Source organism: Leptidea sinapis, chromosome 31 (genome assembly GCF_905404315.1).
Source record: "Leptidea sinapis chromosome 31, ilLepSina1.1, whole genome shotgun sequence".
Lineage (NCBI taxonomy): Eukaryota > Metazoa > Arthropoda > Insecta > Lepidoptera > Pieridae > Leptidea > Leptidea sinapis.
In genome coordinates, this window is record NC_066295.1 from 7,114,914 (window position 1) to 7,131,936 (window position 17,023).

General features: G+C 36.5%; 1 protein-coding gene across 1 annotated transcript in view; it reads left to right on the forward strand.

Moving 5' to 3' along the window:
• The window catches only part of LOC126974096 (actin-histidine N-methyltransferase), a 51,393-nt gene that overhangs the window by 31,323 nt on the left and 3,047 nt on the right, over positions 1 to 17,023 (forward strand). The window contains exons 5-8 of the mRNA XM_050821502.1: positions 8,805 to 8,913; positions 9,760 to 9,887; positions 12,923 to 13,122; positions 15,431 to 15,626. Of these exons, the coding sequence (XP_050677459.1) occupies positions 8,805 to 8,913; positions 9,760 to 9,887; positions 12,923 to 13,122; positions 15,431 to 15,626 (633 nt within the window). The remainder of the gene's footprint in view (positions 1 to 8,804; positions 8,914 to 9,759; positions 9,888 to 12,922; positions 13,123 to 15,430; positions 15,627 to 17,023) is intronic.

Sequence of the window (17,023 nt, forward strand, 5' to 3'; positions counted from 1 at the left end):
GCTGTGATTTATTGTAGTTTTAAACATTTATGAAATATTATTGTTGTATCTACACTCAAGCCGCAGAAATAAAACATAAGTATTTCTGTTTTTTCTTTTCATTGTTTACGCAATCCAAATATATTCTTTTAACATATGATGAATTTTGGAAAATAAATTAATCTATTTTGAACACTAGAATATATTGATTCTTTGCTGATACTTAAATGAAATAATATTATTATCAGACGTAAACTCGGGATTCGCCCGAAAAAGAGCTATTCATTCCACGACAGTGAATCGCGTCTTCCATTTCAATGTATTTCTGCTAAGGATCTTGAAGGTTGAGTAAAATGAATGCGCATGCTAATTTTGTATATAAAAATTATTTCTCTATCTCTTGGTATACGTCATGATTCATGAAGTAGTCATCCAAATATAATGCGTCGGAAAATAATTGATAAAGCTATGCGCGACGATCGCAGTTTGTATTTTTTTTATAGGGACGAGACGAGCAGGACGTTCAGCTGATGGTAATTGATACGCCACACATATTACAATGCAGTGCCGCTCAGGATTCTTAAAAACCCAGCAATTGTGAGCGGCGCTACAACTGCGCTCGACACCTTGAGACATAAAATGGCAAGTCTCATTTGCCCAGTAATTTCACTAGCCACGGCGCCCGTAAGACTGAATCACAGTAATGTGTAAACAATTACTGCTTCACGGCAGAAATAGGTATGTTTGTTGTATATGCGTCTGGCCCCCCCCCCCCCCTCCGCTACCTCCGCCATTGAGACCCTTTTTTTACTTTTGCACATTGACACTTGAGTGCAAGCCCCTCCGCTTTACACCTATCATAATCATGACTGCCTTTTGGTGATCAAGAATGGTATGTAGGCTTTCTTCTTGGTGGTTTCTACTATAGTCATTATGAGTATATTCTATAAACGTGAATTGTATTTCAAAATTATAAAAATAGCAATGCAAATGAGACTATCAATTCCTGCCCAACGAAGCGCTTCATACTCACGGTAACAGTTGTAAATAGTTTCTTCTCGAGACGTTTTCGTGTTGTAAGATGAATAATCATAATTACGATCGGTGATGCTGCGCTCGTTTGTGGGAAACGGAATGTGTTGAACGCGTCTTACACACGAGGTATTTCGTTGTAGGTACCTACTATAATAATATTATGCACCATTAAGTGGTTTAGTACCTATTATGATTTGTAATGTTTTTAAATTGATAACCCCACTGACCTGTTTATATACCACTGGACAGGCTGATCCATGTGTTTGACAGTATTTCATTTTTTTTTGTACCTATTTGAAGCGCCACTCGCGAGCGTCCAGAGAACTAATATTGACGTATAATACAAATGGCTGCGAGAGAAGCGTACAATACTCTGAATTATTTTTGCATTTTGAATTAATTTCGGTCGTTTTCCGTGTTATTATTTATACTTCAGGAATCAACGTAATAAAGTACACAATTTTGTTTTTGTAAATACTTTTCCTATCGTTGTTTGTTTAGCTGAGGTTGTCGTTACTGGTTTTTGTATCGCAGACTCTCGCTACACAACTTTGACAGCTGTCAGTCCAGTGGTAAATAGTAGAGGTCAGTGGTTTGCGCAATGTATGCTTGTTTTTGTAACGTTACATAACTTGCCGGTGAGGGAGCACCATGAGACCACTCAACAGAAGCGAAAATTTCATCAAAACTTGTTAAAATGTATATACTTATAATTAATAATACTTAGGTACTCATATTAGAACTTTAGTAAAGAAAGAAAAAAAGAAAAAATGTTTATTGACGTCATTATACATTCTCATAATAGTTCTTAAAGTTATAATAATAATAATAATAAAGCCATTTATTTCATATCTCTAAAAAAAAGTGTACATTTGAAATATTGTTAGTTTTTTTTTTGTTAGTAATATTTGCTTAATCTTGGTTTATTTTAGTATAATTGTTATTTGGTTACATTTTTACATATGGATCCCAGATTGGGTAAAGGCCTCCTCCAACTTCATCCACAACTTTCTGTCATGTGCTTTCTGCATCCATTCTTTTCCTGCTGATTGTGCTATGTCATCAGCCCACCGTTTTATTGGTCTTCCTACATTTCGTTTTCCTGATGTTGGTCCCTTCCAACGTGTAATTTCTCTAGTCCACCTCCTGTCGGTATACCGTGCAATATGTCCAGCCCATTTCCATTTAAGTGCCAATGCATGTGTGAGTGCATCGGTGATCTTGGTTTTCTGTCTTATCCTGGCGCTTCTTACTTTCCACGCTTTTGATACTCTTCTTGCTACTTCATCTTCGTTCTTAAAGTTATACTAATCTAATTATGATCTAATGACGCCAATGGGCTCAGCATAGTTGTGGTTTCGAAAGAATCCACCACGCTGGTCTTCCGTAGAAACCCAGATAGCGCTACTAACGCACAGTCCTGTTACACGAAGGTGTACAAACTGCTAATTCTCTATGAGCACAAAGCACAAAAAATAGTGAAACTCGGATCTAAAATTAAAACTAACAACAAATAAAAACAATTAAACTTGATTTATACTTGCCATTGCCACACAAAACAAACTAATTTTTTTAAATATTTTAAATTGATTTTTGGACATTAATAAGATATTCCTTGTATTTTAATTTAAATAGCCCTAAACTAAGTGAAACATTAACTAAATAATCAAAAAGGCTGATTGGTGTAGTTCCTAGTGTGAGTGCGACATTGACCGACAGTGAACTCATCCCTCACCCTTGGCCTCGTCTCCGTTATCTCCTAGTTGATCCCATCATTTATTCACGGCGAAGCGCATATTGCCTTTACCTGAGTCATAGGTACCTACATATTTGGTTTTTCTGTTTATTTGATCGAATTAAAAGTCCTTTCAAACGGGTAAAAGCATAACATAAGTGTTGCATATATAAAACAAACGCAAACATTACACCTGAGTAATTATTTTAATATATCTAAATGATCGGAAAGCCTGGGACTAGATTGTGATTATTTTATGGCGATAGAAATTATTGTGCAAATTGTATATTTTTATTGTAAAGAGCACAAAAAAAGAATGCTGGGAGAGTTTCTTGCGCCGCTTCTTCTCTCTCAGAGCGCCATTTGTTTCCGAAGCGGTAGTAGTATCTAGTAGGTAGTTATTAGAAATGACATCAAAAAGAATTCTAAAGGAATCAATTTTGAGAAAATAAATGCCTTTTATGCCTATTTAATAATGTTGTAAAGTACTTGTAATTTTATTAATTAATTCCATGACGAGTTAGCCCGTAAATGGGGTAAACGATGTTAAATAATATAAGTAATTAATGTGTAAATATACCCTAAGGCAACACACTGTATACAACGTGGGCTTCCTACTATGTATATAAATAAAAAGTAAGTAGGTAATTCTTTCTTCTGTCATTGTAGAACTTATAAAGTAGCTTTGGTCTTGTCAGATTGGTCCCGTCCTTACCCAATAGGTATGTAAACGAGTAACTGTAAGCAAACTGATTTATCAATGTGTTATGAACCCAACGCGATACAACGCTATGAACTGTGTAAGATTAAAAAGGAATCTTATTGTCGCTCATTTAAAGTAGCTTTTCTTTAAAAGCTGTAACTATTTGAGACTTCTGTTACTATTACCTACTCTTTATTCTGTGACAATATCGGCCTTTCTTTGCTTTGTTTCTATTAAATAACTTATCCATTTCCATTTGAAACTTTTACTGAAGAATTTTATATCAGTTGCTATGTAATCCACGTACATCCAAGCTGTGGAATGAGCTTCCTTGTGCGGTGTTTCCGGGACGATACGACATGGAGCGTAGGCCGGATACGCTCTTGTGATTCCTCTGGTGTTGCAAGAGAATGTGGGCGGCGGTGATCACTTAACACCACGTGACCTGTACGCTAGTTTGTCCTTCTTTTCCATAAAAAAAAGTATCAACTTTTTTCACCAGAGGAATCACAAGAGCGTTGCCGGCCTTTAAGGAAGGTGTACGCGTTTTTTTTTTGAAGGTACCCATGTCGTATCGTCCTGGAAACACCGCACAAGGAAGCTCATTCCACAGCTTTTTAGTACGTGGAAGAAAGCTCCTTGAAAACCGCACTGTGGAGGACCGCCACACATCCATCTGGATGTGTGGCGGTTAGTTAGGATATGATCCCCACCATCTGGTGGGGATCATATCCTAACTTGTGGCGTGTCGTGCGAAGGTGGAATTTGGCGGCAGGAATCAGGTTAAACAGCTCTTCGGAACACTCCCCGTAATAAATGCGGTAGAAGACACACAATGAAGCGACGTCTCTACGCAACGCCAAGTAATCCACTGAATCCAATCCAATTTGAAACTTTTACTGAAGAATTTTATATCAGTTGGTATGTAATCCACGTACTGCAAAGCTGTGGAATGAGCTTCCTTGTGCGGTGTTTCTGGGACGATACGACATGGGTACCTTCAAAAAAAGCACCGTACAAGAATCACTGGAGCGAAGGCCGGCAACGCTCCAGTGATTCCTCTGGTGTTGCAAGAGAATGTGGGCAACGGTGATCACTTAACACCACGTGACCTGTACGATTTTTTGTCCTACTTTTCCATAAAAAAGTATCAACTTTTTTTTATGGAATAGGAGGACAAACGAGCATACGGGTCACCTGGTGTTAAGTGATCACCGCCGCCCACACTCTCTTGCAGCACCAGAGGAAATACAAGAGTGTTGCGGCCTTTAAGGAAGGTGTACGCGCTTTTTTTGAAGGTACCCATGTCGTATCGTCCCGGAAACACCGCACAAGGAAGCTTATTCCACAGCTTTGTAGTAGTTGTAAGGGGGGTCCGGTCCTCGTCATTAACCTATGCGAAACATAGCGGCGCTAGGCCGCTACTTCACGCCGGTATTCTGTGCGAGTGTAGTAAGTAACCCGGACGAGTCTGGCCCGATTGTGCTGACGTCATAAGACGGCAGCGTGACTCTCCCACTTTCAATAAGCCCGTAGTCACCTCTTACGACACCCTTGGGCCTGAGACTACCCTGTTCTTTTTACGCCCCGGGGAAGCGAAGGGCAAACTGTATACAATTACGATGTAGCCAATCTAATGACGTAATTGAAGCGATGGTTTTTTGCGCGTCGGATAGCTCTATTGAATATGCTCTAATAGATTCCCACTAGAGACAAAGAACACTTCGTTTTCAACGTGCGGTCATTGTTTGCGATTCACATCAACTCTTACTTTCCTACTGCATAATAGTGTGGAAAGCTCGTTAGAACTGGTGACACGCCCGGTCATGTAGATCAAGTGTAGGCGAATGTTATAAATAATTGTGGCGTACGTTCATGTTGTTTAATATTCATACAACACTAGTGGGTACACCCCGGTTTTGCCTGAGTTGTATTTTTTTTTTATGATAAGGGACGAGACAAGCAGGACGTTCACCTGATGGTAATTGATACGCCATGCCCATTACAATGCAGTGCCGCTCAGGATTCTCAAAAAACCCAAAAATTCTGAGTGGAACTACAATTGCGCTCGTCACCTTGAGACATAAGATGTTAAGCATCATTTGCCCAGTAATTTCACTAGCTACGGCGCCCTTCAGACCGAAACACTAATGCTTACACATTACTGGCGCCGTTGTGGTACCCATAATCTAGCCGGCTTCCTGTGCAAAGGAGCCTCCTACTGGTGTATTTAAAAGTACAAATCAATTGAAATGTATATTTATATATTTTGGAAGAAAAATTTGACTACACATTCAGACAGAAAAGTGAATGAAAACTGATATGCTTCATCTTAAATACAAAAGAAAAATCTAGAGGTAACTGAACAAAGTAGAGCTCTTAAGAATGAATGAATGAATGAATGAAAACTTTATTAATAACAAACACAAACCACACAGAATAATACAACTAAAAAAGACTGAGGTAAAAAAATAATAATTAAAAACTTATACTTAGCATAAAAATATTCAAATGATAAAAAAAAATGAAACAAATGTATGCATAATATTATAGCGATTATCTTAATTTAAAAGTACTGTGTAGCAGTTATTGTTATCAAAAGGAACTGACGAACATACTAGAAACTTAACGGCCACTCTTTTCAATCAAATAGAGTATTTTACAAAGACTGAGTTACTTAGTTATACAAAGAAATTAGTTTGTATATTGCTGCATCCAATATATGAATCGTGTTTTACAATAGATTCACTTTCCTTTTCTATCTTACTGTAATCTCCCTCAGCCTATACGATATGATGCCTACTACTCGGCTAAGTCGAGTTAGTAAGTCTTTTGTGGGGCGATGTATATGCTTTTACAACACGATCCTAGAAAATGTTCAAAACAAAAGTATTACGTTATTCAAAAGAATTGTTAAAAATCGTTTGTGTGGTAAAGGTTACTATAACATAAAATATGACTTTCTTATTGATACCACAGATTGGGAATGGAGTAACCGCCCTCAGGTTATTAAATAATAAGTTTAATTGTACAATATTACTTTGTAAACATATTTTTTCGATTTAAAAAAAAGCCCGCTGAGTTTGTTGCGCCCATTCTTCTCAGGTCTGAGGCATTCGTTTTGGAATGGGTGATAGTTTTTGACTTTCAATAAGTTATGTCATATCCTATTTTGAATAAAAATATTTGAATTTGATATGTTATTTTCTCTCTTTCACGCTTTGTTCGTCTATACGCTAACATGTTGTAAGTCAATGGAAGTACCTAACCATTATTTTTGTTTACTGTCACAATAGGGAAGTGTTTTTAAATAAATCAAAACGTACCGACTGTCAAGTCTTAAATGTTTATCATTGCTTACGATGCTTGTTATGATACACGAACCTAATATCCTGCACTAGCTTCCCATGCAAAACAAAGGCAAAAATACATGTAGGATGAATATATAAAATTTTTTCTGCACCAAATCTTTTTTTAATGAATTCATTTCACGTGCTATTTTGATAATGATTTTTCCAAAACTTTCTAATTTTGACAGATTTCAGTAAGAATTTATTTTTTTATATCATGATAAATGTATACTTCTAGTATCTTGATTGGATGTTAATATCTAGTAATTAATATATTTTGTTGTCATATTATTATTATTCTACTTCTAGAAGTCTATTCCATACGATAACACTCACATTTCTAACATCTTCAATATTGTCATTATAGGTAAACGATTTCGTAAAGCTTGGCTCACAATATATCGATCGTCCCTGGATCGTCCGTGTTTTCTTCCTGATTCCGGTCTTCTTTTCAAAGAACCGGTTTCTCGAAACTTAGGCCAGCTCCTCTGAACACTGTTGTGATCCGACACATAACATTGAGTACAGACTTCTTGAAGAAGAGTCACTGTATTAGGTACCAGCGATAATTATCTTACTGGCCATAATTCAATCAAATTACAAAAAACCCCTTTTTCATTTGTTATTAGCACATTATCTAAACACAAACTGTGAGGAAACTCTCGAATCGAATGGAATATTTTAAAACAACTTTGAAATTTTCTAATTTGGAACATTTTATTTTACTTGTCAGTACTTTTGATTAGGTAGATAATTGTTTCTAATTAATTAATTAAAACCTCTTGTTTAAGATTTCCATAGTTGTAGAGAAATGTTTTGAGTGCCCGTATTTGTGCATATTGGCTTATGAAAATGGTTCTTGACTTCAAGAAGATCTTGATATATTTCAAAATTATTGTACCTTAAATGAACTAGACATTAATGTATCTAAATGTTATAACTAACTTCTTAACTTAACAAACTAAAATATATTCGATTACTCGAAAACTTTATTCCCTAAAAAAATCAGCGAAGTATAACTTAAAGTACAAGAGTCTTTAAAATTAGTAATTTAAGGTTCTCATATCGACGGTATATTTCTTCGTTTGTTGCCTCAGAACTTTCGACTGGGTCAACTGATTTAGATGATTCTTTTTATGTTTGAAAGCTGGTAATTCCCTTGTCCATTGCGATTGAATTGCTCCAGATCTGAGAATGGCATCCATGAGAATACAATAAGAGTCTTAAATTTGCTATAAGTATGTGCGCTACAAATGGACGAATAACTCAATATCGCGTCAACCGATTTCAAAGATTTCACTGGTTTATTGGAAAGGATATACTTCAAAAGTTTGGTGAGAGTTAGGTTAGGTTGATTATGGGATCCATGGCAAAGTCACGAAACTCTTCAATTCTTAGGAGCAAATTATCGATACTCGGCCGAATCTTTTTATGCTATCCGGATATTTAGTCGCCTATCGTAACGTCTTTAAGGTCAATTAATTGTCGTAGTCAAATATGATGATCAATGGAACTCTTTAACGACTTACAGTAAGGGTGCGATCTGTGGCAGAATTTCTTACCGTCTGTAATTAAATTGTAACGCGCTTATGTTCATTGCTGCATTGTAAAATTTAGTAGGTCTGTATATATTTAGACAAATTATTAGTTAGTGTACTTCAGATTCACTAAAAATAAAAAAATAAAAAAATATTATGAAAATACACCCGCCTTCAAATAAAACTATTCCAAACAATAGATGTAGTCGGTGTCAGCCAAGGAGGGTTTGTAACTATATATAAATAGTTGTAGGTGACATGTGCTTGTGTCGCACCCGCAACGTGACAAGGCGAGAGAATAGAATTAGATAATTAGATTGTATATAAATACACAATTATCTTCTTACTTTTTAGTGCATATTATATCTATTGTTTTGGAATAGTTAATTTTGAAGGCGGGTGTTTTTTTCTTTATTTTTTTTTTGATTCTAGTCTTTGAAATGAGTTTATTTTTTCCACGACAGATGGGCTGTCTCAACCGTGATGACCCGGCAGAATCGGATACAGTTGGGAGATAAGAACACAACGGCGTTTATTCCACTCTGGGATATGTGCAATCATGAAAACGGAAAGGTATACACGTCTAATTTTATATATATTTTAATAATAGCTTCACATGTCAAATAATAATAGCGTCACATCAGAGGCAAAGGAATATTTGATACTGATGAAAATCATTCTTAAATATTCCTTTTTCCAGCTATTGATTTATTTTAATTTAATCGAATGGATAATATTAACTATGTAATGAAATATGCATGGATAATATTATTAAATTTTCCTGTCGGAGCGCTGTTAATGCGTGAATTCGCCACTTCGATAATATTTTCTTACAAATCACAGTCGCTCTATCTACTCCTGTCACTTGCATTATAATTTTTCAAGATTTTGGGAACAGATCTATACGTGACAATCATTACATATTCTAAAACAAAGTCCGCCACGTCTGTCTGTCTTTTCGCGATAAATTGAAAAACTATTGCACCTATTTTCTTGCTGTTCTCACTAATAGATAGCGTGGTTGTCGAGAAAGGTTTTAATATAGTATAATTTATTAAGTTTTTGTATACATGAGAGATATTTGTTGGAGGTGTCGGAAAAAAATAAGCCGCCTGGGAGCTTTCAACGAAAACGCTGTCTAAACCATTTGAGATTTATCAAAATAATGTACCGTGGAATTGTGTATCTTATATAGGTCTACAGAAAAGTCCACGATGGCATATGTCTATCACTTAAGGTTTTGGCTTATATCCATTGTTTCATTTTTACCAATTCAATAATTATAACACATTTTTTACACTTCAGACTACATTATTCCCGAATACTTACATCAAATTTTAATTCTATTGACAGAACAGCGTCTGTCGCGTCAGCTAGTATACTCATAAATTATATTTATCGTTTATAAATGACTTTCAGATAACAACAGATTTCAACAAGGAGTTGCGTCGTGGCGAATGTTTCGCTCTCCGAGATTTCCAGCCCGGCGAACAGATCTTTATATTTTATGGAGTACGATCCAATGCTAATCTATTTCTACACAATGGGTAAGAAGTTCAGTTGGATATAACAAACAGTTAATCCAAATTCAAATATTTCATTCAAAATAGGTTGTGACATCACTTATTGACAGTTATAAACTACCACCCATTCCAGAACAAATGCCTCGGACCTGAGAAGAATGGGCGCAACAAACTCAGCGGGCTTTTTTTATCATTCATCAAAAAATATGTAACTTATTATTGGGCGGTCGTGCCATTCCCAATCCGTGGTAATATTAAGAAAGTCATTAATGTTATAGTAACCTTTATCACACAAACGTTTTTTAACAATTCTTTTGAATAACGAATTTACTACCTAAGTAACTCTCAGTAACTCAACCTCTAAGGCTGAGATCTATAGACCGTACTTAGACTTTGCTCAGGCTTTACTTACGTAAAACTCATCTGAGTGTGATAAAACGCAACTTGATTTATGCATTGGGCTGTCTTAGATTATGCTCAGCATCATTTCAGATGACTATAAATACCAAATCAAAGTTTATGCTAAGCTTACAATCAGCTGAGTGTTACGTAAGTATAGTCTGAGCAAAGTGTTGGACGCTCTAATAGATCTTAGCCTAGGACTCAGCTTTCCAGTTGCATCCGGTTTCTAGATTAGGCAACCCGACAAATATTTTCGTAGTTTTTAACCTCAATAGAGGGCATTAAGAAGATAAATCAAACCAATTTCCGGACATCACAACGACACGGCACTCCTAGGTTACTTAAGGCGAAGAGTAAGCAGAAAACACGCAAACATGGTGTTTTTAAACAAGTTTTGTGGTGAAGGTATAGCAATTCGAGCTATGAACACTACTTAATCCTGTTACACATATCCTTAAGTCTTATTTGTAGGTTGCTAATGCTTGCAGTTGGTTATAATTAACACTGCCAAGCCTTTTTGAACTACCACTTTTCTTTGTTTAACAAGTTTTTTGGCATGGCGTGACGCATTTTTTTGGTACTTCTCTCAGAAAAGTTATTCTTATAGCTTGTACTTTTTTGTGTAGGTTAATTTATTCAGATTAGTAGTGAATAACGAGGATTGTAAGCATATAAACTGTTTTCCACGAAAGAATTTTGAAAATATTGGCTTTGTTACATAGATGGCGGGCCGGCAGCCGTGAACTCATATCGCTCAAGGTCGCTGGCATTTAGTGTCGCCTTAAGCTATTTTCATAGTCGGGCCGATATTAATACCACCTCTTTACTGCAGAAGACGGCAATTCGCGCTATTTATAACTTAGATTCTAGGGAATCATAAAAATCCCAAAAATCATGTAAAACACATGTGTTTCTATTCATGAATTTTTATTAAAATGTAAAATTAAAACGTTTTGCGTTGTAATGGTTATTAAAGCACAAATTACTATGCAATTTTATTAAAAAAAAACGAACGCCCGCGCTAAGAATCTTCCTCTCAGGTCCGAGGTATCATTTCATAGCGGGTGACATATTTATGTTTAGAAGTGATTGTCGTACATAACTAAGTGCTTTTGAAATCTTATTTTGAATATGAATATATATTTTCTTGTGTATTTGTCTGTGTCTTCGTGTGGTTCGGAAGTTGGTGGGTTTGTTTTAAATGAAGAGATCCTTGGATGACATTGATTAAGAATGAATAGAATTTTAAAACAAATTTGTTTTCTTCGGATGAAACAATGGTTGGCTGCAATAAGCTGTTATATATAAAAATATAAAACACTATTTCGCCTCTACAATAACAAAGAAACTATATTTCTGGTACAGACTGCCATCACAACTCATTAAGTGCACCTGCCTATGATATAACCGTAATGATTTCGTGTATGGGTTGCGTCATGGCGTTATGTCATTATATTGTTCTGAACGAAAATATAGTTGAAGTCTAGTTCCCATTGTTGTCGGTTATGTGTGAACATTAGGTTTTTGTTGACGCTCGCTATTGCAAGGTAATTACAGAAAATGGGTTTAAGATGGTCACCGAAATAGCCCAGAAGGTTGCGAGACTGAAGTGGCAGTGGGCAGGGCACATAGCTCGACGGATAGATGGGTAATTTGATATTTTGAATAAAATATAATGTTACTTATAATACTGAAACTGTTAATATAGATTGTAGCAATAGAGTGGTAATGAGATTCTTTCCACTCCTAATTTAAGCTCAACTTTTCTGAATGGGTGGTAAAATATTTGACATTCATAAGTGTCATTATGAGCTGATAGAATTAATGATATTTCTTTCTTTCTTTCTATACTCGGTTTTAACTTCTATGAAACGTGTCCATCACTCCGTTGCTCCGTTGCATAAGAAAAACCTTAGATAATTTATACGTCTAGGTCAGTGGTTCCTAAGCAGTGGACCACGGACCACTAGTGGTCCGCACGAGACTGCGAACCAAATTCACATCGTGAAGAAGTATTGATTTCACGAGAAATGGAAACAACTTCAAAAGGTATCGCGACGTCATGAACACAATATCGGAATATTTCCAGAAAAATAACATTAGCTGGAAGAGACTTGTTGGTTTCTGTACGGATGGCGCTCTGGCTAGCAATGTAGGGATCACGCTCTGGTCTGGCAACGTTAGTAAAACAGAAGAATCCTAAGGCAACAACAACGTATTGTATCATCCACCGTCAGGCGTTAGCTTCGAAGACTCTTCCTGGATGCCTTAAGAATACAATGCAAATGCAATGCAATTTTTAAATTCTACTTTTTGATTAAAGTTTATTTTCGGATTGACACAGTTTATTTTTATTGTACATCGTGGTCCCTGCTAACAATAAAAAAATCAACCATTGCCAAGAAAAGGTTGGGATAGAGTCTCTTGCTATTAGACAACCGATAAAAACAGACCAGGAATATTAGTAAAAAGTTAAGTGTGCGTGACAAACTAGATCTCACACTCGCGATTTGTATGACACTTTGTGTTAGTGTGCGTGCATTGCTCAAAATAGGGGTAAACTCTAAACTCAATTTTTTTCGACGTTTTCACTGCTGTTATAGTCTATGTGGACCTATAAATGATCTAAGAGAAAAACAATATTCCTTTACTTTCAGATTTGTGTATCCGAATAACAAGTTCGACACCCTCTCTCTCTATCTGGGCGTGAGCAGCAACGACCCGCTCCGTGAAGGGAAACTGTCACTCCTGAAGAAGCTGGGTCTCGCCAACATCACTCACTACCAGCTCACCAACAACGAGGTTCCTCTCAGCCCCGAACTCTTGGCTTTCATACGAATCTTCAATATGAATAAAGGTGAACAGAGAATGGTCTGAGAACAGCTGAGAGTTATACTCCCTCTTCAGAGTCTATGAAATGAAATATAGGTTTAAAGATCATTTATTCTCATCAAAAACATTACAAACTGTCACTTACATGAGAACAATATTTATAAATAACTAGTTGACCCAGCAAACATTGTATTGCCGTGTAAAGTAATAAGAAAATTAATAATTAAAATTTTTGGGGTAAAAAAATAGATGACGACCGATTCTTAGACTATATATTTAGGTTATATAGTTATTTTATAATTATCTAGGTTAATCATTTACGGGTATACAAAATAGATGTTATCTGGAAACAGCTATTATATTTCTGAATGTTGTCCAAGAAGTGCTAAGTATCATTTAGAATGAAAGATATATAAAATCTAATTAGTTATTTTTTTTAATTATTCTTTCAATCTGATTTCTGAACGACGGGGGACTCATCAAAGGAATTTTTGTTTATATTTTTTTTTCCGAGAATTTTAATATTTATTCACCTATTAAACCTTCCCTGTACTTCCACAAAAAATTCAAGACCAAAATAAACCAAATCGGTACAGCCGTTCTCGAGTTTTAGCGAGACTAACGAAGAGCAATTCATTTATACCTATACATATATAGATAATGTATGACTCGTCCGTATGATAAACATAGGTATTACACTAAATATAAGTGTGTGCAGAAAGGAAGTATCATCTGTAATACGTAAAGTTATGTAATACATTTCGATAAACGGAGATTGAATAAATTAAAAGTGCCTGCATCTTTGATATCCGAAGATAGTCCATTGTACAGCTTAGCACCTTCATATGTAATTATTTTCAGTTAAATATCTATATTTATTTAAGTACAATTTATACGCTTATGAAAGTCAAGTTTGATGCCATCGGTTCAAGAGATTACCAGGAGGACTTGTTCTGAGAAGAACCGGCAAGGAACTGACTAAGTTTTATCCGCCCTTTACGGTTTTCATATTATCCATACATTTTTATCGTCTATCGGCGGTAGAGCTTACTTCCGATGAACCACTTGCAGGTTAGCTGCCCTATACTAGCATCAGAAATGTAAGTACATATTGGCAAAAAAGTGTTAGACGAAAAAGTGGGCGGTGCGACCAGCCACAATAGTTACCTTTGCTGCGAGGAAAATATGTGTAGCGTTCCTTCCTCAACAGTGCTGTGTTCAAGGAACTATCTTCCACGTGCTATAAAGCTGTGGAATGAGCCATCGAGTGGAGGTACCTTCAAGAAAAGCACGTACAGCTTCCTTAAAGGCAGGTAACGCTCCTGTGATTCCTCTGGTGTTGCAAGAGAATGTGGGTGGCGGTGATCACTTAACACCAGGTGACCCGTACTATCGTTTCCCATAAAAAAAGAGCAGAGCTGTTCAGTAACATATCTGGCCAATGGTCCTTCTAAACCGTAACTAGTATCATAGCCCTAAATAGTTATCAGCTTAAAAAAAAAAGCTTCAAAGTACGATTGAAAAATAATTTTTCTCTCCCTTACTTTCCTTCTCTAGGCCAAAGTGAAAAAATAATTCGAAGCAAAATCTCAAAAAATTCGCGATGCTCCTATGGAAATAAGCGATTTTATTAACCTCCGAACAAATCAAAGAATCCTGAAGCGATGACAGAGATGCGAGTTGCGAATGTGTCATCGCTTAGCATCGCAGAGATCAGTGCCAGTTATTGTGTGCTTTGCACAGATCGTTTCAGCCGTTTAAGACGGAGTAATTCTATTGTTTGCCGCTTGGCCTGCGGAAAGGCCTCTCACAAAATTTTTCAAACAAAGTCCTCCGCCGCATGTGTCTGTCTGTTCGCGATAAACTCAAAAACTACTGAACTGTTTTTCATGCTGATTTCACCAATTGATAGCTAGCTCTTGAGGAAGGTTTTAGGTTATGTTTTTGTATATTTGTATGTATTAACTATATTTGTTGAAGGAGGAAAAAAAATAAGCAGTCTAGGAGCTTTCAACTAAAACACAGTCTAAATCTATTGAGATATAACAAAATTATGTTGAATTATGTATCTTATATAGGTCTACAGAAAAGTCCGCGATGGCATATACTTTTCTATCTTTATAAAATTGGCAATTATAATGTGGTAATGTAATGGCTGTTCACACAAATACGATATGAATCCTTATCATTTTATTACGACATAATCAACTTTGATTACGCATTCCCGATGGCTTTAGATTACATCATTCCCGAATGCTTACATCATTTTCTTTTCTATTGACAGAACAGCGTCTGTCGGGTCAGTAATATTATATTTTGTATTATTTCTACAGAGGATCTAGAGAAGTGGCTCGACAAAGGCGTTCCGGGAGATCTGGTATCGTTGGAAGCGTCCAGCGCAGAAGAAGTCGGCTGTGACATAAACAAGCGGTCATACAAGTACCTGTTGACGAGGTGTCAGCTCTTGTTAGCTGTGTATAAGAAAACAGGGATGCAAGAAAAGACCGATAGTCCTGATACCATAAACAGGTTTGTAGATCTCTGACACGGTTCTGTATCCGAAGGATAACTAACCAACGGGAGCCTACTGCTCATACTCCTCTATCCTATCTCCGTATCTATTTGCCCTGTGCTTTACCGGGAAATTGAAGTAATTGGGAAGCCCCAACACCAAGGGTATCGAGTTAGGGCCTAGTTACCAATCGGAGGGAGACTTCCTTGCAAAGGAAAGGCTCCTTTTTCTGCCGTGAAGTAGTAATGTATAAACATTATTGTGTTTCGGTCTGAATGATGCCGTAGCTAGTAAAATTACTGGGCAATTGAGACTTAACATCGCATGTCTCAATGTGACGAGCGCAATTGAAGTGACGCTCAGAATTTTTGGGTTTTTCAATAATCCTGAGTGGCACTGCATTGTTATTGGCAGGGCGTATGAATAACCATTACCTGAAAGTCCTGCTCGTCTGGGACCTGATCGTATTAAAAAAAACCGCCCGTCCGTCTTTCTGTCAGCGGGCTGTATCTTGTTTTAATTCAAATTAGAATTTAAAATCACTTTTTAATCTTTTATTATCACGGAACTTTGTAATCATGACGGTTTCTTCTTCGTCGTTACACTCTTGACAGAGCGGTCGTGGTCATCACGAAGTGAAATCTTTTGGGTCAGATGTGATTCGCCCCACGAAGATTATGACGGATTCTCACGATATTAATTTTATTAATTGTATTATATGATAGTGGTCGAGGCGGATAAGAAAGCGTTATTAGTGTGTATTGTGAATTAGGCAATCAAAGACAAAAACGAATTAGGCGCCACCTGGACAGATTTATGTACTATTAGTGTCAAGTATTAGGCCCGGTTTCCGCCAAAGCGGAGAGGAGAGGTGACGAGAAGAGATTAGCCGCGAAGCACTCAGGTTATTTCCACCAAAGCGGTGCGAAGATGTGAGCTGTGAGAGCAGGAAATCAGTCATGAGTCAACTGATGTCTACGAAAGGAAGACGTCATGTCCTTACAAAAGTTATGTTTTAATTTGCTTGAGGAAGAGGAAGAAGAAACACAATTAATTCTTCAATATTTAAACTATCGACGGAAACATGTTCGTCATGCATTTTGAAAACTTAACTGAAAATATTTAAAAACTGACTTCAATAACAACAAACACTAAAAGTGAAAAAATAATCTAATTTATTGCCGACTTTTTTTATGTGTACAAGAGTTAATGTAATGTTTTGGAGCCTCTTCTTTGTTTTGTGTTAAAATACTAAGCAAAACTACTGAAGTCGGTTAAAAAAACGGAAGGAACGAACGCCTTTTGCATTCAAGATCAATCGATAGTGCGAGATGCGGGAAGAGAGTGCGGGGAAATCTCCGCTCTGCCGCGCCGCTTACTCGCTCGCGGCATAAAATCAAAGAATAATTAGAAA